Consider the following 24,060-nt stretch of genomic DNA (forward strand, 5'->3'; position numbering starts at 1 on the left):
CCATATTTTCATGACTATGAAAATTGTAGATTCACACTGAAGGCATCAAAACTATGAATTATCACATGTGGGATTATATACTTAACAAAAAAGTGTGAAACAACTGAAAATATGTCTTATATTCTAGGTTCTTCAAAGTAGCCACCTTTTGCTTTGATTACTGCTTCGCACACTCTTGGCATTCTCGTGATGAGCTTCAAGAGGTAGTCACCTGAAATGGCCTTCCAACAGTCTTGAAGGAGTTCCCAGAGATGCTTAGAACTTGTTGGCTCCTTTGCCTTCCGTCTGCGGTCCAGGTCACTCCAAACCATCTCGATTGGGTTCAGGTCTGGTGACTGTGGAGGCCAGGTCATCTGGCGTAGCACCCCATCACTCTCCTTCTTGGTCAAATGGCCCTTACACAGCCTGGAGGTGTGTTTGGGGTCATTGTCCTATTAAATGATGGTCCAACTAAATGCAAACCAGAAGGAATAGCATGCCGCTGCAAGATTCTGTGGTAGCCATGCTGGTTCAGTATGTCTTCAATTTTGAATAAACAGGGTCACCAGCAAAGCACCCCTACACCATCACACCTCCTCCTCCATGCTTCACGGTGGCAACCAGGCATGTAGAGTCCATCCGTTCACCTTTTCTGCGTTGCACAAAGACATGGTGGTTGGAACCAAAGATCTCAAATTTGGACTCATCAGACCAAAGCACAGATTTCCACTGGTCTAATGTCCATTCCTTGTGTTCTTTAGCCCAAACAAGTCTCTTCTGCTTGTTGCCTGTCCTTAGCAGTGGTTTTCTAGCAGCTATTTTCTCATAAAGGCCTGCTGCACAAAGTCTCCTCTTAACAGTTGTTGTAGAGATGTGTCTGCTGCTAGAACTCTGTGTGGCAGAGGTGACTCTTGGTCTTCCTTTCCTGGGGCAGTCCTCATGTGAGCCAGTTTCTTTGTAGCACTTGATGGTTTTTGGAGCTGCACTTGGGGACACTTTCAATGTTTTCCCAAATTTTCAGACTGACTGACCTTCATTTCTTAAAGTAATGATGGCCACTCGTTTTTATTTACTGCTTTTTTCTTGCCATAATACAAATTCTAACAGTCTATTCAGTAGGACTATCAGCTGTGTATCCACCTGACTTCTGCACAACACAACTGATGGTCCCAACCCCATTTATAAGTCAAGAAATCTCACTTATTAAACCTGACAAAGCACACCTGTGAAGTGAAAACCATTTCAGGTGACTACCTCTTGAAGTTCATCAAGAGAATGCCAAGAGTGTGCAAAGCAGGAATCAAAGCAAAAGGTGGCTACTTTGAAGAACCTAGAATATAAGACATATTTCAGTTGTTTCACACTTTTTTTTGTTAAGTATATAATTCCACATGTGTTAATTCATAGTTTTGATGCCTTCAGTGTGAATCTACAATTTTCATAGTCATAAAAATACAGAAAACTCTTTGAATGAGAAGGTGTGTCCAAACTTTTGGTTTGTATTGTATATAACAGAGGGGCTGCAGGAAGAGGAGGCTACAGGATTCTGGAAGGTGAGGAGAGGGGTCTGTCCTCTAATAATTTACATTATAGAGGGGCTGAAGGGAGAGGAGACTACAGGACTCTGGAAGGCGAGGAAAGGGGGTCTGTCATCTAATAATATATATATTACAGAGAGAGGAGGCTAGGGGATTCTGGAAGGTGAGGAGAGGGGTCTGTTCTCTAATAATATATAACACAGAGGGGCTACAGGAAGAGGAGGCTAGGGGATTCTGGAAGTTGAAGAGAGGAGTCTGCCCCCTAATAATATATATCACAGAGGGGCTGCAGTTAGGGGAGGCTACAGAGTTCTGGAAGGTGAGGAGATGACACTTATCTCAAAGGCGGCAAGCTACAGGAAGGTGAGGAAGTAATGGAGGACCCCTTACTCATGTTATGGTGATGGAGGACACACTCAGGCACAGTGGCTTTTTCCTGGTTTGTACTGTACATAGTGATTTGCAGCGTGGATAGGAGTCACACAGTCAGAGTGAGAAGTTTCGATAGAGGTGGCAATGTAATTTGTGCCGTGAATATATCACAGACACCCCCAGGTTCTCTCACTTTGTGTCAGATGTGTCTGGTTTCATATAGCAGAATAGTTAGGAAATTCCTTACAATATCACTATTTCAGAAAAATCTTACTAGAATTACTACGGCAAGACACAGCCTGCTCAGACAGCGCTACACCAAAGAGACATTACATGATGGGGAATGTAGGGATGGTTGTCTGAGGAAGTATCGCACATTATAAGATTAAATACAGCAGCATAGCACACAGCATCTTATATGATAGAAACAGACAAAGAACCTTAGCAGACCATACCACACATGACTGGAGCAGATGCATCTCAGAAGACAGTATCACACAGACTAGACTTAGATACAGTAATTCAGGACACAGCGTCACATATACTAGAAATAGATACAGCAGCTCAGCAAACAGTATCACACAGAATAGGAATAGATACAGAAGTTTAGTGAGCAGTATCACACGATGGGATCAGATATAGAATCTTAACAGATAGTAATAAACATGTTAAGGTTAGATACATGAGCTCAGCAAACAATATTAAACAGGACAGTTAGATATGTAGGAGATAGTATCACACCTTATAGGTTTAGATCTAGTACATCAGTAGAATAAGATTAAATACAGAAATTTATCAAACAGTATCCCACATGGCAGCATTAGATACATCAGTTAAGTAGAAAGTATTACACATGATGGGATTAGATACAGCTCAGCAGATAGAATCATACTGAATAGGATTAGATACACCAGCTCAGCAAACAGTATTACACATATTAGGTTTAGATAAAATGGCTCACATAATATTACACCTAGAAATATTAGATACACAGATCAGCAGACAGTATCACACACAGTAGGATCACATACACTGACTCAGCAGACAGTATCGGGCATGATTAGATATTAGATACAACAGATCATTAGATAATGTCACACATGACAGGCTTAGATACAGTGGCTCGGCAGATAGTATAACAAATGATAGGATTTGATATAGCAAATGAAGAGTCAGCATCCTACATAATATGTTTAGATACAAAGGCTCAGCATACCGTATCCTGCATAATATGTTTAGATACAAAGACAGAATCATGAGTTATTGGATCACACATGAGAAGATTAGATACAACAGCAGACACCATTAGACATAATAGAAATAGATTAAGTAACGACACAGATATGATCCCACATGATAGAATTAGATATAGTAGCTCAGAAGACATTTTTCTCACTACATAGGCTTAGATACATTGGCTTAGCATTCATTGTCGCACAAGCTAGAATTAAGTATAGTATTCAGCAGACAGTATCACACACAGGCAGATTAGATATAGGGGCTCAGTAGAAAGTTCTGCACAAGATAGGAATAGAAACACAGACTCAGCAGACTGTTTCACACTTGGGGGGACTACATATATATAGTTGAGCAGACAGAATCATGCAGGATAGGTTTAGATACAGAGGCTCAGGGGTACAGAGATACAGAGGCATAGGTGGATGGAGTGCATGGGGCAGTAAGTGAGGTATAAGTGGATGGAGTACATGGATCATTACGTGAGGTATAGGTGGATGGAGTACATGGGCCAGTAAGTGAGGTATAGGTGGATGGAGTACATGGATCATTATGTGAGGTATAGGTGGATGGAGTACATGGATCATTATGTGAGATATAGGTGGATGGAGTACATGGGGCAGTAAGTAAGATAGGTATAGGTGGATGGAGTACATGGATCATTACGTGAGGTATAGGTGGATGGAGTACATGGGCCAGTAAGTGAGGTATAGGTGGATGGAGTACATGGATCATTATGTGAGGTATAGGTGGATGGAGTACATGGATCATTATGTGAGATATAGGTGGATGGAGTACATGGGGCAGTAAGTAAGATAGGTATAGGTGGATGGAGTACATGGATCATTACGTAAGGTATAGGTGGATGGAGTACATAGGGCAGTAACTGAGGTAGGTATAGTTGGATGGAGTGCATGGGGCAGTAAGTGAGGTAGGTATAGGTGGATGGAGTGCATGGGGCAGTAAGTGAGGTATAGTTGGATGGAGTGTATGGGGCAGTTTTTGGAAGGGCAGTATATCAAGTGCAGAGGTAAGAGTTTAGCATGTAGGTGAAGGGGCAATATTTGGGGACAATTTATTTAAGGAGCAGGTGGAGTGGTCCAGGGAGAATGGCAAAACATACCATATAGAAGTAGCAGCAGGAACAGCAAGGACATGGTGACTGATCCTCCAGGGTGATCCGGGCACTGAAGCTGTAGGAGAAAAGAACCTTTGTTAATGTTTGCAGAAGGAGGAGGGGTGGGGGGAGCCTTTCACTGACACCAACAATGCAAAAGACACAAGGACAACGACAGCTCTGTCTGGGGAGGGCCCCATTACACAGACTCTGGCAGGGAAGGGGTTATACTTCACTGTGTCTGGCAGGGAAGTGGTTACACTGCACAATCTCTGTCGAAAAGTTACCACACTGCAAATTCTATAGAAGAAAGGGGATTATGTGCACATTCTATGTTAGAAAATGGGTTAGACTGCAGAATTTCTAAAATAGTAGGGGGTTACATTGCACAGTTTCTGGGAAAGAAGGGATAGTACAACACAGTTTCTGGAAGAGAAGGGATTACACTGTACAGTGCCTAGAATAGATAGGTTTACACTGTACAGTCTCTTGAAGAGAAGAGGCTACACTGCACAGTCTCTGGAAAAGAAGGGTTACACTGCACAGTTTCTGAAAAAGATTGCGCTACACTGTACAGTGCCTAGAATGGATCTACACTGCACAGTCTCTTGAAGAGAATAGGCTGCACTGCAGAGTCTCTGGAAAAGACGGGATAAAACAGCACAGTTTCTGGAAAAGATGGGATAACACAGCACAATTTCTGGAAAAGATGGGATAAAACAGCACAGTTTCTGGAAAAGACTATTCTACACTGTACAGTGCCTAGAATAGATAGCTCTACACTGCACAGTCTCTTGAAGAGAAGAGGCTACACTACACAGGCTCTGGGAAAGAAGGGGTTACACTGCACGTTTTCTTGCAGAGAAGAGGCTACACTGCATGGTCTCTGGAATAGAATACTAGACAGATTCTAGAAGAGAGGAGTTTACACAATGCAGTCTTGGGAAGGGATAGAGTGCACAGTCTGCCTATCCGTGCAATGTACATTGTCGTATATTTTGTGCACTGCTCTCTAATTTATTTTCATATTGTTCTTTGTCCTTTACCTGTCGTGTCTGGACAGATTCCGGTGAGCGCTCCTCCCTTTCAGGTGTGTGTACAGGTAGATGTATGAGGTCACACTTATTCTAAACACTGAGCACTGATTCCTCTCTGGGGACCTGACATGTTCAGTGTGCTAGTGCTCTAGTATTGAATCTATACACTGGTGGGAAAGAATGAGTGAGGGTCAGATATATTATGGACTCTCTATTCCCTAGGCTTTACCATATTACTTGTTATCACTGCCATAGAAAATATCACACCCTTGCTTTGTCCCACATGTATTTTCTATTAAGGCACATAGTAAGGCTGCCTTGGCTGAGGGCCTTTATGTCCAGTCCCCTGAGAAGCAGGTTACTGTTCTATTATCAGGGCATTGTTTGTTGCCAAGGCTCAGTGACTTGGCTCTAGGTGAGGATGTGTGGCTGTGTACAGCTCTGAAGTCATTGCTTCCTGTGCTGCTGTACAAATGTATTCACCATCACCACCAGCCCCCACATCAACCACTGCATGTTTGACGCAAAATTCACATTTGCGCCTGGGTTTCCGTTTGTCGAGTCCGCTTGAAGACCTAACTCGCTTAAAAAGCAGTTACCCGTGAAAACCCGCAGACCCCATAGACCATAATGGAGCCCGGTGGGTTTGTGCACAGAAAAAAAGCAGAAAAATGCGGAGAGAAAAGTCCTGCTTGCATTTTTTTTAGTGGGTTCAGGGATGGAAACTTAGAATGGAATACAGGCTCTGGCGTGAACCTAGCCTTTCCGTGTAACCACAATAGATCACAGTGGAATTAATTTGGCTTTTTCAACCCTTATAAACAGAAAAAAAGTGACCAAAAAACATACAATAAATAACTATTCATGCCCGTACAGACTGCGTTAACAGTTATAACTTGGGTGTGTGCAAAGAGTTTTTGTTATTAGGCTGAGCCCCCACATTGCACTTTTTTTTTTTTTTAAAGTCAAATCCAGGAGTGGCTATAAAAGGAATGGGAAATATATAGGAAGCTCTTATACTTCTGTCTTCTGTTCAATCCACTCCTTAGGCTGAAGCCACAAATTTCAGAAACTGAAAATAAATAGTGTTTTACAGGCCAATGAGGTTTTATGTAACCCCTTACCACTCTGTACCATATTATTATGTCACATTGAGTGTATAGTTAATGCTCATTGTCGTAATAGTATGGCGCTATAATACTGCAGGCACAGGAGCTGTGCCTGTGACATTACTTCCAGCACACAGCTGTATTAAACTGTCAAGATCTGGGACTAGCCGCAACAGTCAGAAAATACTCTAACTCCAGCGGATTAACCCCAGGAATACTGTGATCAATAGCGATCACGGCATCCATGGGCAAGAACGGCATCCCTAGGATCCCCGTGATATCGAAGAGGTGTGAGAAGTTGCCGTGACAGCCACAAGACCGAGCAACAGCCTCCTAACTGCCACTCCTTGTTACACGTAGGGAGCCTATGTGCAATGTGTTACAATACAATGCATTTTTATCACAGATCACAGGTATAAAAATAAAAAAAAAGTTAAAAATGAATAAAAAATAAACAAATAAAAAGTTAAAAAAACACATTTAATTAAAAAACCCCATAAAAAATAAACAAACATGTTAGCTATCCCTATGTGTGTGCAAGTCTACATCATCCAAAAATAGCCTTATTTATCCTGTATAGTGAACACTGCAAATTAACATATTTTGGTCATCTTGCTTCCCCCAAAGACATACATACCAAACATTGGTAACAATAATAACTACAATTTGCCTCACAAATAAAGAGCCCTTACATATCAACAAAACAGTACAAAAAAAGTTACCGTATTTTTCGGACTTTTTTTCCCCCAAATTTCGGAGGAAAATGAGGGTGCGTCTTATAGTCTGAATGTGGGATGGCCACGCTACTGCCACCGCTGGTTTTCTTCAGCGGCAGTAGCGCGGCAATCTGCAGGCCCCAGCAGCTAAGACAGTCCCCGGCATCTGCTGTAACAGACCGGCGGATACCGGGGAGTGTCTTAGCTGCCGGGGCCTGCAGATTGCCGCGCTACTGCCACCGCTGGTTTTCTTCAGCGGCAGGAGTGTGACAATACTGCAGGCCCCGGCAGCTAAGACACTCCCCGGCATCCGCCGGTCTATTACAGCAGATGCCGGGGACTGTCTTAGCTGCCGGGGCCTGCAGATTGCCACGCTCCTGCCGCTGAAGAAAACCAGCGGTGGAAGCGCGGCCATGCTGCAAACCCACTCCTCCTCCACACGTCCCGGCAGTCAGTTAGCCCCCTCCCCACCGGCCCCATACCTTTAGTGATGCAGGCCGGCTCCTGCACGGCGAGGCCGCAGGAGCCGACCTGTTCCGATGACAGCCAGGAGCCTAATGAAGGCTCCGAGGCCTGTCATAGATATATATTACTATCGCGGCTGGTCTATGACCCTCCGCGATAACAATGTATAGAATCTCCCATAGACGGCAATACACTTGTATTGCCGTCTATGGGACTTGCAATCAAATGATTGCAGGTTCAAGCCCCCTAGAATACATATAAAAGTATAACATTACTGTGAAACATACACATTAGGTATCCCTGTGTCTGAAAATGCCCGGTCTACTAATATTTTTATGTACAGTGAACGTCAAAATGAAAAGTGCTAAACCGCCGGGTTTTTCTCTCTGTTTTGCCTCTGAATTAAATAAAGGTGATCTAAGCAATAAACATTTCCCAAAATGGTATATCTAAAAAGTACACCTGGCCCCACAAAAAAAACGCCCTATACATCCCCGTACAGCTGCAGGGTCACCTGTCAATGTGGCCTTGCAGCTGTTCCAAAACTACAACTCCCATACATTAAATATTTTACCATTTTTTGCCTGAAAATTTTTTTTCCCTATTTTTCTCCTCTAAAACCTGGGTGCGTCTTATAGTCCGAAAAATACGGTATAGGCGTCAGAATACGGTGATCCCAGTCAATCAAAGTGACGTTTTATTTGTAAAAGCAGTAACACATGATAAAAACTATATATATACAAAACTATATATATATATATATATATATATATATATATATACACAAAACTATATATATATATATATATATATATATATATATATATATATATATATATATATATACTAGCTGGTACCCGCGACTTCGTCTGCGGTGATTGTAGAAGTGGGTATATACAGGCGGGGGTAAGGTTTTCGTACTGTGTATATGGTATGGGATATGAAATGTAAGTTTGTATCTTGTTTTTGCTGTAATTCTGAGAATACGTGAGACTTTTGTGTTGAAGCTAATTTGTATTTGAGCTGCTATATATTGTGTTGTGAGAAACTTTACATAGTGACTTTGGGACAGAAGTATTTGAAGTTAACCCTTTCCCGCCGATGGCATTTTTTGATTTTCGTTTTTGACTCCCCTCCTTCTAAACCCCATAACTTTTTTATTTCTCCGCTCCCAGAGCCATATGAGGTCTTAATTTTTCCTGGGACAAATTTTTCTTCATGATGCCACCATTATTTATTCTATATAAAGTACTGGGAAGCAGGGAAAAAATTCAGAATGGGGTGGATTTGAAGAAAAAATGCATTTCTGCGACTTTCTTACGGGCTTTGGTTTTACGGCGTTCACTGTGCAACCAAAATGACATGTCCCATGTATTCTGTGCTTTGTTACGATTCCGGGGATAGCAAATTTATATGGTTTTATTTACATTTTGACCCCTTAAAAAAAATCCAAAACTGTGTTAAAAAAATTATTTTTTGAAAAGTCGCCATATTCCAACAGCCGTAACTTTTTTATACGTGCGTGTACGGGGATGTATAGGGCGTCTTTTTTTGCGGGAACGGGTGTACTTTGTAGTTCTACCATTTTTGGGAAATGTTATTGCTTTGATCACTTTTTATTCAAATTTTTAGCAGAATCAAAACAGTGAAAAAATGGCAGTTTGGCACTTTTGACCATTTTTCCCGCTACGGCGTTTACTGAACAGGAAAAATATTTGTATAACTTTGTAGAGCGGGCGATTTAGGACGCGCGGATACCTAACATGTATGTATTTCACAATTTTTAACTACTTTTATATGTGTTCTAGGGAAAGGGGGGTGATTTGAATTTTTAATCCTTTTTATTTATTTTTTTTATATTTTTTTTTACTTTTTTTAAACTTTTTTTTTTGCATTTATTAGACCGCCTAGGGGTATTGACATGGGTGGGCGGTGTCGCGGATTGTCAGAGTGGTGGGGGCAAACATGGCTGCTTCGGAGCGTTAAAGAGCGCCTCCTAGAGAATCGTTAAGGTGAGGGGCAAAGTGGTAAAGTATATGTATATGAGATTGTGTGGGGTTAGGGGCGAGGCTGTAGAGGGCAATATGAATTTTGTGGCTTGCTATGGTCCAAAGTGTGTGAGATTGCAGAGATGGTGGTGTGAGTTTGGGTTTTGTGGGGGTCCTGGCACAAACGTATGTGCGCTATTGTGACGAAAAGTAGCCTATTGTTTAATCGAGTGTAATAACTATGTTTGTGGAAAATTTCAGCCAAATCGGTGGAGCGGTTTTTGCGTGATTGACCGCCAAACATCCGAACATCCAAAGGGTCCTGGGAAAAACGTATGTGCGCTATTGTGACTAAAAGTAGCCTATTGCGCAATCGAGTGTAGGGACTATGTTTGTGGAAAATTTCAGCCAAATCGGTGGAGCGGTTGTTGCGTGATTGACCGCCAAACATCCCAACATCCAAAGGGTCCTGGGAAAAACGTATGTGCGCTATTGTGACGAAAAGTAGCCTATTGCGCAATCGAGTGTAGGGACTATGTTTGTGGAAAATTTCATCCAAATCGGGGTCCAAAGTGTGTGAGATTGCAGAGATAGTGGTGTGAGTTTGGGTTTTGTGGGGGTCCTGGGAAAAACGTATGTGCGCTATTGTGACAAAAAGTAGCCTATTGTTTAATCGGGTGTATTAACTATGTTTGTGGAAAATTTCAGCCAAATCGGTGGAGCGGTTTTTCCGTGATTGAGGAACAAACATCTGAACATGCAAACATCCAAACACACAAACCCACAAACTCACAAACTTTCACATTTATAATATTAATAGGATATATATATATATATATATATATATATATATACACACCATATATATATATATATATATATATATATATATATATATATATATACCATATATATATATATATATATATATATATATATATATATATATATGGTAACTCTGTAATCGGAATGACCCAATGGATTAATGTAGAGTGAACACTATAAAAACAAAATGCAAAAAAATTGTAGAAATTTTTTTTTTTTTTTACACAGACTCCCAAAAAATTTTAACAAAAAGATTATATGTACCCCAAAATGGTGCAAAATTAAAGTACAACTCATCATGTAAAGAATAAGCCGTCACATAGCTATGTCGACAGAAAAATGAAAAAGTTATGAATCTTGGAAGGCAGGGAAGAAAACTATGAAAGTCACCAAGCATTAACATACAAACTACTCTGAATCCTTAAAGGGTTAATCTTATTCTACGCAATGCTTTAGGGTACATTCACTCATTAGGCTAAGGCTCCACATAGCACCCTGCAGCAAAGAAGCATATGGGAAAAACCATGGTGGCAACGCATCACGTTTTTTCCACAGTGCTTTTCACAAAAAGTCTGCAGCTGTTTCTTCTGCTGACTTTATGTTTCAATTATACCTGTAGGGAAACCACTGGCGTTTCCATAGGTATAAATAACATGCTGTGATTTCCAAAACTGCAATGGCTTTGGAAATTGCAGCGTGTCCATTGTGGGTAGTTTTCCGCAAAGTGGGGATTCACTTTGCTGTGACTGTAAAACGCTGCGGCATTTATGCCACATGGTGTCCTGTAGACATCTTTATAGGAAAAAAATATGTAAAAAAATAAAATCTCCACCTCCACCGGTTTATACCATTTTATGTCATTCTTAGTGAATCTGCCACAATAATTTTACATATATATCACAAACACAATATAGTATGTACACATCATACACACAGTAGACACACAATAACATACACACATCAGGTCAACATTAACATATACTCTGGCCTCTTCATATATCATGCGCATTCCCGTGCACCAGTTCGGATATCTACATCAGTTTGGAACTGGACTAGATTTCCATTAAACATGCTGGGCCCAGGCATCCCAGCCATGATTTACAAAGCCCATGTTCTCGCAATGTGGCAAGCGAGGTGCAGAATGGGGATTGTAACGTATGTTTGCTGCGAGAAAGGCCTGTGCATCAAATGTCATCCACAAGATTATTCCTATACACCAGAAAACTGGCTGAAAAGGATTGATAAATTCCCCCCAATGTGTAAACATTTGCACATTTTTAGGCAGTGTCTCCTCGTGGGAACTATGAGAGTTTGAGTATCGTCTCGGTGTCACATTTCACACCTACATGGTTTTCTGCTTGTATAGAGTGGATATACAAGAAGGCTATACCATGTACATATGGAAGAGGCAGGGTGTATATCACCAGTAGATATTAATCTAAACCCCATTTACGGATCCCTACAAAGTGATTGTACCCCAAAACCTTACTGTACCCCTTGTACTCACAGTCCTTTTCTTTTAGCCCAGGTGTTATCTGTGGACCCTGTGATCGCTCAATATGTACCCAGTGATCTATCTATCTAACCTCCATGTCTGTGTTTTCTCTGCCTGTGCCCCATGATCTCTAAGCCTGTGCGCCATGTTCTCTCTGTCTGTGTCATCTCCGCCTGTGATCTCTCTGCCTGTGCCCCATGATGCCTCAGCCTGTGCAGACAAATGGCTCCCCGTTTACGCTAGGTTCACACTAGCACCGGGTTCTCTGTTGTTCAGGTCTATCAGGAGACTACGGAGAGCTGGACTGCTACAACAGCAGTGATGTACACACGGAGCCCCGCGGACCCCATTGACTATAATAAGGTGTATAATCAGGTGTTCGCCATTTAGAAACTGAAAGCGGTGGAGAAAAAAGTCCTTTGTGCAGAACTTCTTTCTCTGCTGAATTTTGGCAGTCTCTGCAGCAAAGTCTCCAACGGATGTGAACACAGCCTTAATTGTTAAAAATAGAAGACTTTCCTTTGTATCCATCATAATTCACTTTGTAGATACAAAAGAAAGCTCATTTACACCAGGCTTATGGGTTTTTTTCTGTTAGGAAATATAATGCTGCAGTCTCTATTTTCTCACAAATAGTAATATCAGTAATAATGCAGCCTAAGCCTGGTTTTCTCTCATCTATTCTCTGTGATCCTGGCCTGCATGGTGATCTCTCAGCTTGTATCAGGGGTTACCGCAGCCTGCACCCCCTGATTGCTCATCCTGTAACCTGTAATCTCTTAGCTTGGGCCATCTGATTTTTTTGGCCTGTGCCCTCTGGTGCTGATGCCCCTCCTTGTTCAGAGCATGGGTTAGAAATATTTTCAGATCCTGAATCCTAACATTGTGTATGAGGGGCCGAATCATAAGGCCCCCAATGACTGTAAATGAGTCATAGAATAAATGTCTCTGCAGGGTCCACATATGTCTCTCACCCATGACAGGTGCCACCAGAAGACCACTACCAGCTGCTGGTAGTAAACCAGAGACAGAGTCAACCAGGTCTGCCAAAGTATGGAATAAGTTACCAGTTTTTTTCATAAGAGCAGACAATACCAGGTTCTCATTTACATCGAGCCATAGTTAGTTCTTTGCCATTCAGGAAAATGACCTTTAACCTGTCCTATGCTGGGATATACACATGGCAATTCCTATAGGTACATCCATATGCTGGATTGTAGTCTTACCCTTAGTCTGTCAGTGTCACAGCTGACAGTATCGCACATGATGGACCTGTCCTATGCTGTGATATATACATGCCAGTTCCTATAGGCAGAACCATATGATGAATTAAAGTCTTATCCTAAGTCTGTCAGTGTCACATCTGACGGTATCGTACATGGTGGACCTAGAGATGGCATCTCAATGTACAATATTATACATCAAATTACACAATTCAGCCAAAAGTGTCAAACAAGAGAGGATTAGATTCAGTATTACAAATAAAAGACTTAGCTACAGCAACTCAGCAGATAGCATCATATATGCCTGCCTTAGATACAGCAGTTCAGCATACAGTATCACACACGATAAGATTAAATATCACCAATTAGCAAGCATATCACATGTGACAAGATTAGATAAAGTGGCTCATCAGATACTATTACACATGATAGGCTTAGATACAGTATCATGCACAATAGGATAAGATACAGCAGATCAGCAAACAGTCTCACATTGTAGGATTAGATACAGAAAGCAGACATTATACATGACAGGTTTAGAGACAGAGCTCAGCTGCATAGTTGCTAGACATGAGTGCGAAAAAAGTATTTCTTCACTTCTACATTACTTTGAGAATTCAGAAGACCTTTATCCTCCTGGCAGGCTCTTCTCTCTTCTGCTGACAGGTTCTTCTCTCTTCTACTGGCAGTCTGCTATTCCTCTTCCTTCTGGTAGGGTCTTGTCCTCTCACCTCCTGGCAGGCACTTTACTCGGTTATGGCTGCTTAGCTATTCTCTGATGCTTTTTGGTATCTCAGTTTGCAGGACAGTGATGCGTAACACTGATGCTGGTTACATGGGCTTTATCTGGAGTTGCACACACACACACACACTGACTCATCATTAGTCATATCTCATTTCCATATAGTTACTGACAGTGTAGCATGCTCCAATTCATAATTCCACACTATACCACAGCTCTACAATATACAGCGCACCCGTACACAGCTCCCCACTACAGCTCAGCACTATACAACATTATACTACATAGCTCACAGCACATTCTCTACACCCTCTGTATTACACAGCTACATACTACACAACACTCTATATGACATTGCTCCATACTAGAAGGCTTTACATTACAAAACACTATCACAAAATCATGTTACACAAGAATTTGTAGTATCAGTCCTTATTCACTAGAATCCCATCCACCTTGCAGGGACTGTAAAACGCATCGCTTTTTGCCATGGTGTTTGCCACCTTTCACATCCCCTAACATTGGCCACGTTATATACTGCTGCAAAGCTGACAGTGCAATGAATTCAGTAATAGTAATAAAATACTAATGAAAATTATCACACTATATAATAATATTAATAATGTTAATAAATAAGCAATGTATCAATGAATGTTAAGAAACCTGATGCAGTCACATATAAATCATATAGACAAAAATAGTAAAAAATAACATAATACTGACCAGAGGGGTTCAGACCACTACACATGGTTTACAATAATGGAGCATTATAATGTGTGAAAACCCTAATGGATATTACACAGTGTGGGGGTACTCCTCATACAGTATAATGGTCCTGACTGTCCCCCCCCATAGTAGAATGTTCCTTATTAGAGATGAGCGAACAGTGAAATATTTGATATTCGTTTCTAGTAGAGCCTCAATATTCGACTACTCGATCGAATATCGAATCCCATTATAATCTATGGGAAAAAAATGCTTGTTTCAGGGGAAACCACTATTCGACTAAAGGAGAGTCACCAAGTCCACGAATAGCAGGAGGAGAGTGTTTAGGAGGAGCGCTGTGCAGTTATAGTCTATGGGGTCCATGCGCTTTAACTGCACAGCGCTTGCAGTTGCGCTGATCAACAGTCAGCTCCCTCGTAACAGCAAGCTGCCAGCTCTCCCGACTATCAAGGACGAGCCTGCTGCAGAATCAGCATTGGTTTGCCGAATGCTATACACTGTATAGCATTTGGCCAATCAACGCTGGCTCTGAATCTAATATTTACTGTGAATAGCTAGTAGTATTTGATAGAGTACGAATATTTTGAATACCGTAGTATTTGATCGAATACCTACTCGATCGAATACTACTTGCTCAGCTCTATTCCTTATTGCCTCTCTCACAGTCTCTGACAGTGGTCAGGAGAGACTGTGTCTGCACACAGCTTGTACAGGGACAATTACTGATCCCGGCTACCACAAGAGAATGTATTCATGCTAAAGGATGATAGCTGGGAGGTGAGTAGCTTCTCTTGCTGGGATTAGGGAGGCAGGGGCCATACAGCTGGTGGCTGTGGTCTCTGTTCAGACCACAGTCTACCAACTGATCTATCCTCTCCCCTGCCCTGATCTGACAAATTGTTGTGGGGCAGAGGGAGAGAACTGTATAGACATGCCCACAGCTATCTGATCGAACATTAAGCAACCAGTCAGTGGGGTCTGGTCCCTGATGATTTCGGACTAGGAGACGCAGGAACTTTTAGCAAGGCTTTTTTGCTAATTAAAATTGTTTTTTATAGTCTAGAAAATACGGTATATTGTTACTGTATGGGGTATATAAAATGTGGGGATGGGATATATCATAATCTCTAGTGAGTTTGTTGGCTGTGCCTACAATATGTCTTAGTTATCTTGATGTAATATCTGTTTGTTATTAAAGATGATATACGTGGTTACATTTTATATCTGCTGTGTGTTTTTGGTGCGAGTATTGAATGCTCAATTGCAACATACAAGATGTACTGGTGTTGTACCCGGGACTATATGTGTGAGGACAGTATACAAGATACACTTTAAAAAAAAAAAAAAAAAAAAAAAGCTGACCAAACACATTAGATATATATGCCACTGAGTTTTCTAGGACCAGCTGACCATCTAATATATATGGGAGTTTCCTGACTGCCCCCAGATGTCGGAGGAGAGATAAGGGTCAGGCATGATTCTTTTGTCATCAGTAGAAGCCAGCTAACTCTAGGTTTACACTAGCGCTTGGGTTTCCATTCTTCGGGTCCGCTTGGGGACCTGAAAAACGGCAAACCAAGCAGCTTAAAAAAAGCGGTTACCCATGGAAATCCGCAGACACCATAGACTATAATGTGGTCTGCCAGGTTTCCATCTGAAAAACGCGGAGAGAAAAGTCCTGCTTCGGATTCTGAAAAATGCGAACATAGAGCGAGTGCTGGTGAGAGTCCAGCCTTAGCGTGTATCTGTGAATGTAAAGATAGATATTGGTTGGCTGAACAAGACTTCAGTTGACCACTACCTAATGGTTAGGGTTCATTTACATAGACTTCCTGTCTGAAGAAGCACTGATCAACAATATGACAAATCATGGGGGGGGGCAATTATTACTACAGTCATTCATCCTCATACAGGCTACCAATACATTCCCTGTTTATATAGCCAACACAGAACAAGCGCCTATAGGAACATTTGTTCACTGTTAAAAGACAGTATACAAGGCAGACTTCTACTCTACAGGACAGTATACAAGGCAGACCTTTTCATCCATGGTACAGTATACAAGGCAGACTTCTAATCTACAGGACAGTATACAAGACAGACCTTCAATCTAGGGTACCATTTGGGGTAAGCTTTGATCTTTTACATTTAGTCGTTTATTGATTTCTCTGATCAAACCCCAGAGAAGAGACCAGAGAATAGATCACTGATCACTCAGAATCCACCAGTTGCAGACAGGGTATTAAGGGATCTCATGCAGAACGTGTTTTAACCTGCCAATAGCAGAGTAGGTTTGTGCTTGACAGGTATTGATGTCACCTGCTCTTTGCTGGGATAGGGAGAAGCGAGAGCGATGTTGGTCTCCCCCCTCCTATCTGCTTGGTTTTATTTTGGCAACTGTCCATCATTCTTCTTGGTAATAAAGGTGGATAAGAGCCCAGAGCGGAAGACTAGACGCTGAGGCCCTGCAGGTGAATTCCAGGAATGTAAAGACTTGGAGACGTCCAAGAGTCCTAGCCTCCCACCCCCGCATAATTAAGCAAAGGACTTTGTACGCTTCCAGTCTGCACCTCAATGCTTTACACTACACTTTACTTTACACTTTACAATACTATTACACACTTTGCCTGCATTCACACAATCATGGTGCAAAATGACTATGAAAAACTTCCATTTTTCATCATCTTTTTGCACCCAAGAGACAGCCATTTTCACGGATCCGTCAAACTTTACATTGTATGGAGGGATCTGTGAAAACAGACAAAAATAGAACGACTTATATTTTGAGGATCCGTGGCAACAGACTGTCAAAATATGGTTTATGTGAATAGCCCCCATTCAAAGATATTGAAAGTAATTCACCTATTAAAAAAACTGAAGTCGACAGATATTTACGACGTTCATGGTAATTTAGGCTTAGGGAGGGTTCACACGATGTATTTTGGCACGTACTGTGGCACGTAGACGCCGCTGGAGCTTTTGCGGGCCGTATACGCTCCCATTGATTTCAATGGGAGCCGGGACCATATATGCGGCGCTATTTTGTGGCCGCCGCAACATCATGGCTGCAAAATAGCGCCGTGTATACGGTCCCGGCTCCCATTGAAATCAATGGGAGCGTATACGGCTCGCAAAAGCTCCCGCGGTGACTACGTGCCACATTACGTGCCAAAATACATCGTGTGAACCCGGCCTTAGTCCCAAAACAAGGAATGCTTGTAGCAGTTCACAGCTTGACTTTTAGGAATTAGGTTGGTGACCCTATTAGGCTAAGGCCCAATGTACCAAGCCGCAGCCAAAAAAACGCTGCGGAAAGAATCACGTTTTTTTTCTGCAGTGTTTTTCACAGAAAGTCTGAAGAATTTTGTTCTTCAGACTTTCTGCCCCTATTATACCTACAGGGAAAACACCAGTGTTTATGTAGGTATAACTGACATGCTTCACTTTTCCGTTAAGATTATTGTTTGCTATTTATTCCCACTAACAGAAGATGGGTCATGGTCAGACCCCAAAATAAAATGGAATACAACTTACATTAAACCTCAATATCAATCGCATGGACTTTTAAGCTGTACCAATGTATAATAACAAAGAAAAATAAGGACCAAATACAAATATGTAAATTCAATAGATTTATTTTTAATTCTTTAAGTTTTATGAAGGATAATTCATAAGACATCTACAAGGATTTTATATGTTCGCTGCAGGTTTGTGTGAGTTGCCTCCGGGTACTCCGTTTTCCTCCAAAACTTCAAAGACATACTGATAGGGCTCATAATCATATATATATATATATATATATATATATATATATATATATATATATATATATATATATAATGTAATGTATAATGGACGCCCATCTGTTCCTGTTAGCCACGGTTATTAATGTTAAACAATAACGGATGCTTGCTGTCCGTCACAATTCCATTATTTTGAATGGACACAAAAGTCCTGCATCCTGGGATTTTAGGTCTGTGAAAAAAAAAAAACGACATGTGGCAGATTAGCCTTTCTTAAGGCTATTCATACATGTTAGCGAGAAAAAAGGCAGTTTTAATGATAGAATCCCTTTAACATTATATTCGGTTATTAATGTTAATACATATTAATATTGCAGCATTCAATCCGTTCTTCTTGTCCATTGTAGGACCATAATAATTGAAAAATGGTTTGTAAAATGACAGACAGCAACGGATCTCAAAGGATTCCATTGACTATGGTGGGGTTCATAAGGTATCCATTATTTTTGAACAGACATTGCTGCACAGAAAAAATGGTGTTGCAGGAGTTTTTCATCTGGGAATTCTGAATGTCTCTGCACCAAAGGCTCCGAATAAACAATCCAAAGCAGATGTGAAGGTAGCTTTTAAGAAAATAATCGGATACAATGAACTAGAGCCTATCTAGAGCTGGATTACAATAAATGCAGCCAGAATCTTTATATCCATATAGATAATTATTCACATGATAAATGCTGCTTATTATGCATCTCACTACAATATGGCCATTTAAAGGGCCGCCATTTACACGATAAACCCCATAGACAGCTCCTATCACATTATGAACAAATCCATTGAATCAGGCATTGACTCTCTAGAAGCTAGTAATCCGAGAGACAAAAAAAATAGCAGATGCAGATGTGACCTGTCTTGTGAACTCAGTCAGACATTGTAAGATGAACACTTCCTCCACTGTCTAACATGAAGCCACATTTATAGTAGTAGAAAACTCTCGGAGAGACAGGTGTATGTATCAGGGGCTACAACACTCTCATTACCATTGAGGGTAAGGAATATATTACAGCATACAATAACGCCACCAGAATAGTTTCATACAGGAACAGCACAGTCTAATATCATGTTCACATTAGGATTTCAGCCTTCTGTCTGAGCTATATGTTGCAACCATAGGCGTACAATAGTATATGTCCTTCGCTATTTGAAAAACCCACATCATCCTTTAACCGATTTACTTGTGTGCTTTGGGCGATTGTTTAGTTGCATTACCCAATATCTCTTCAGCTTGAGGTTATGACCCACGGAATTGACATTCTCCTGGAAAATATTTTAATACATCTTGGAATTTGTAATTTCCTCAATGGTGGCAAAACATCTAGCCCCGCGACAAGAAAACCCACCTTAAAACCATGACGCTGGTGTACCATACGTTACATTTGGGATGAGGTTTTGGTGTTTGTGTGCAGGATGATCTGCACTCCAGAAACAGCTAAAAAGTTCTACTTTTCTCTCCTTTGTCAAACATCCAGGTGGTCTTGGATAACTTCAGATGGATTTTTGGACAGCAGAGGCCTCCTTCTCCGTGTCCTTCCATGAACATCAGTCTTGTTTAGTGGATTTTTAATACTGGATATATGAAGAGTATTTCGCACAGTTTGTAGTCTTTCCCAAGACTTTCATTATTTGATCTTTTTACGGTCACAACAGTATAGATTTTTTTTTTTTAATTATTTGTAGATACTTTTGTCTATGTATTAATATACATTCTGGTCTTTAAACCCTTCCCACTACAGCCATTTTTCATTTTTGCATTGGTCTTCTCTACTCCCCTCCTTTCAAGAGCCATAACTTTTTTTCTTATTTTTCAAACCATAGAGACATTGGCTTGGCTTCTTGCAAGACAAATCGTACTTCATAATGGTACCTTTAAATATTCTGTATAATGTACTGGGAGACTAATCCGAACCACGCATTGCAGAAGAATATCCACAGCAGATATGCTGCAATTTCAAGAAGCCTTGTGTTTTTGTAAATTGCAGCAGGTCAATTATACCTATGGAAATGCTGGCGTTTTCCATATAGGAATAATTGAAACAGAGAATTTTCCTCTGTGGAGTTTTCCTCCGTAATAAGCGCTGTGGGAAAAAACTGCCATGCGTTTCTGCCGCAGTTATTTCTGCAGCGCTTTTCGGCTCAAAATAAGACAACAAATACAGTGAAAATCTAGACTAGGCAGTCTAAAGAACAGCAGATTTATCATCCAGCACCTCCAACTAAGCCTTCGTTCACATCTGCATTGGTATTCCGTCCAGGGGAGTCTGCATGAGGACCACCACCCCTCCGAACGGAATACCGAACGTAACTGCAAGCTGTGTGCCAGTTAAAGTACATGGATCCCATAGACTATAATGGGGACTGTGTGCTTGCCACCAGATCTCTGCAGGGATCAAACGGACAGGAAAGTAATTCACAATCTACTTTCATGTCCACATGATTCGTGTGGGCAGTAGGCGGCAAGCACACGGACCCATTATAGTCTATGGGGTTCGTGTGCTTTTACGGCACAGCGCTTGCAATTGTGTTTGTATTCCGTTCGGGGGGAGGGGGGGTCCCATGTGGACTCTCCCTGGATGGAATACAAAAGCAGATGTGAACAGGGCATAACAAAAAAACTGACACTGAAGTCTAACATCTCTACGCTGCTTTATTTTTGAGCCACAGTTGCCATTTTGTAATACAGTGGGACACCTCAATCTGGAAAGAAAACTGGTTTGCATAGATTTCAATCCTGATGCATGGAACCTCCAGAGAAGAGCCAGAATTATTAAGAAGCCAGATCCTCGCACCTGGTATATAGCTTAAGACTGTTGTAGGAAACACCAGTCTTTACCTCAGTGACTGTGTATCGAATTATAACCCAGATATAAATACAGGAAACTGGTGGTAGAGAGTTTGTTCCGGGATATCATTTATTCATCTGGTTGAATGGCAGTTTTGCCATGTGTTTCCATAGATAGTGAAGTCTGTATGTGATATTGCAAAACATTCCTGTTATACTGTTATATACAAAAGCACCAAACTCCTTCATATAAGATGAATCCAGAAATGGAGAGACAGCACCCCCTGCTGTTTTATGACCAACGTGCAGACATGATCAAACCAGGACCCAGCAGATCAGCCTCGCAGCTGAGGAATCTGTGACTATTCTGGGCTCACCAAGGAAGTTCACTAACAATTAAGATAGAGATCTTGACACTAAAGTTGGCCATAGACATGACAGATGTATCTGAAGATCAATTACAGTTTTCTATGCTTTCAGCGGCATCTCATTGTAATCTTTATGTATGTGTATGACCATCACAGACATCAGATTCTTGGAACATTTCTTTAAATTCAGTTTAGGGTAAGTTCACACGGGCAGTGGCGTAACTAGGAATGGTGGGGCCCCGTGGTGAACTTTTGACATGCCACCCCCCCTTCCAAAACAAACACAGACGACCTCGGCCACCCCCCTCCTCCGCATTCCTGCGCTCTATTATGTCCCTTAGTGGCCCCTGCACACAGTATTATGTCCCTTAGGGGCCCCTACATACAATATTATGTCCCTTAGTGGCCCCTACACACAATATTATGTCCCTTAATGGCTCCTACACACACTATGTCCCTTAGTGGCCCCTGCACACAGTATTATGTCCCTTAGTGGCCCCTGCACACACTTATGTCCCTTAGTGACCCTGCACACAGTATTATGTCCGTTAGTCGCCCCTGCACTCAGTAGTATGCTCCACTGTGGACACCCATAAACAATTATTATACTCTGGGGTCTTTTCACACCCCAGAGTATAATAATCGGAAACCTGGGGGAATAAAAACATAAAAAACTACAGTTGTTTACCTGTCCCCCGGCTCCTACGCTGTCGGCCTTCTTTTTTAAACTAGTTTTATTGAAGGAGAAGTAAAATAACAGACAATGCAATCAGGTAAATACAGGCAAATAAGTTCAAAAATACACAAACAAACAAACAAAGATCTGCCACAACGCCTAACCACCGCGGTCCACCATCAGAACACACAGGGAAATGCAGCAGGAAGTAAAGCAATTCCACAACTCCTACTCAAGGTGCAAAGGCTCCCAGCGCCGAACGCATGGAGGGGAGAGAATACTGGGTAGCAGGAGAAGCACACCGCACTCCCCAAAGAATTTCTGGGGGCAGCCCCACCCTTATATATAATTTGATTAAACGGGAGGATTGAATTGACCAGTCTCCACCACTGAGATACCGATGGAGACTGCAAGGCCATCCACCGGAGGGCAATGGCCTTCCTAGCATAGAACAGACCCTCCCGAAGGAAGATCCGGACGTAATGTTGCCACAGCTCCTCTTCAAGCACACCAAACAGACAGACCTCGGGAGAGAGCGGAACAGGACAGTGCCAAAACATCGGCCAGAAGGTCCACCACCCCTCTCCAGAAGGCTTGCAGAACAGGGCAACTCCACACCATGTGCCAGAAGTCCGCCTGAGGACACGGACACCTGACACAGTTCGGGCCAGGTAGACGACCCATCTTAAAAAGACGGGCCGGGGTCACGTAACACTGATGTAAAATAAATATTTGAATCAGTTTATTATTAGCTGAGGGTGAAACGTACAAAGGAGATTCTAGAACATCCTGAAACGTCTCATCCGTCAGCTCCGGGATATTGGTGCGTAAATTAAATACTCATAAAGAACGGAAACCAGACCCCTCGGACCCTGGGAACGGAGCACACCAATAAGTATTCAGAAATAGCACATGGCTGAGCGGGGAATATGGAGGAGAGGGCATGCCGTATTTGGAGAAAGTGAAAGAATTGATGGTGGGGGATTTCACGTGAGGAGACTAGGGAATCAAATGTAACAAAGACACCTTGTTCGTATAAATCTGATAGGGAGGACACACCATAACGGGACCAGGACTGGGCATCAAGCAATCTATGGAGGTTGGGCAAACCAGGGTTGTCCCATAGTGGGGTCTATGCAGGGACGTCAGAGAAGGAAGACACTTTCCTGGCTTACTTCCAGACCTGCGCTGCCCCTGAACAGTCGGGGATGTTCCAACACAGGCCACAAGATACGCAAGTCCAGATGGTGAGCCAGGTGGGCCTTGGGGCCCGGAAGCAGTCCGGGGGAGAGCCAGGGTTTGAGAAAACGAAGCTGGCCAGCTAAGTAATAAAAGGAACAGATCAGGAAGAGATGTACCACCGATCTGTTTTGGCCTCCGGAGGGTAGACAAGCTCAATTTAGACCAGGAGTGGCCCCACACAAAGGAGGTCGTCAGAGAGTCCATCTGTTGGAAGAACCGAAGAGGCACGGGCATGGCTGAGTGGCTCAAGACATACAAACACTTGGGCAAGACTATCATTTTAATCAGGTTAATACGACCCGCTACAGACAGGGGCAACGCAGCCCAGATACGGAATTTAATCCTAAAATGGGAGATGAGTGGGAACACATTTAGATCCAGGAACCTCTTATGGTCCCTAGGAAGAACTATACCAAGATATTTACAGACCTGAACTACCGGGAGCCCACACATCATGGTGCCGCCCACCGCCGCTGAAGCTCCGCTAATGGGCATATAAGAGGATTTAGACCAATTAGTGCGGAGGCCAGAGTAATTACCAAATACATCTATAAGCTCTATGGCCCGAGGCAACGATACAGAGGGATTAGTCAAGAAGAGGAGGAGATCGTCGGCATAGAGCGCGAC

The 24,060-nt window shown here is 42.0% G+C and overlaps 1 protein-coding gene across 3 annotated transcripts in view; it reads right to left on the reverse strand.

The window, feature by feature from the left end:
* LOC142213766 (adhesion G-protein coupled receptor G1-like) overlaps positions 1 to 24,060 on the reverse strand; it is a 46,384-nt gene that overhangs the window by 18,311 nt on the left and 4,013 nt on the right. The window contains exons 1-2 of one of the 3 annotated variants that reach the window (XM_075282243.1): positions 13,709 to 13,957; positions 4,249 to 4,318 (exon numbers count right to left, since the gene is read on the reverse strand). In XM_075282243.1, the coding sequence (XP_075138344.1) occupies positions 4,249 to 4,282 (34 nt within the window). In that variant the 5' untranslated portion in view covers positions 4,283 to 4,318; positions 13,709 to 13,957. Of the gene's footprint in view, positions 1 to 4,248; positions 4,319 to 5,288; positions 5,333 to 13,708; positions 13,958 to 24,060 lie in introns of those variants that run through there. The other 2 variants (XM_075282245.1, XM_075282242.1) reach the window with 2 other exon arrangements.

The sequence above is a fragment of the Leptodactylus fuscus genome, chromosome 7, assembly GCF_031893055.1.
Source record: "Leptodactylus fuscus isolate aLepFus1 chromosome 7, aLepFus1.hap2, whole genome shotgun sequence".
NCBI lineage: Eukaryota > Metazoa > Chordata > Amphibia > Anura > Leptodactylidae > Leptodactylus > Leptodactylus fuscus.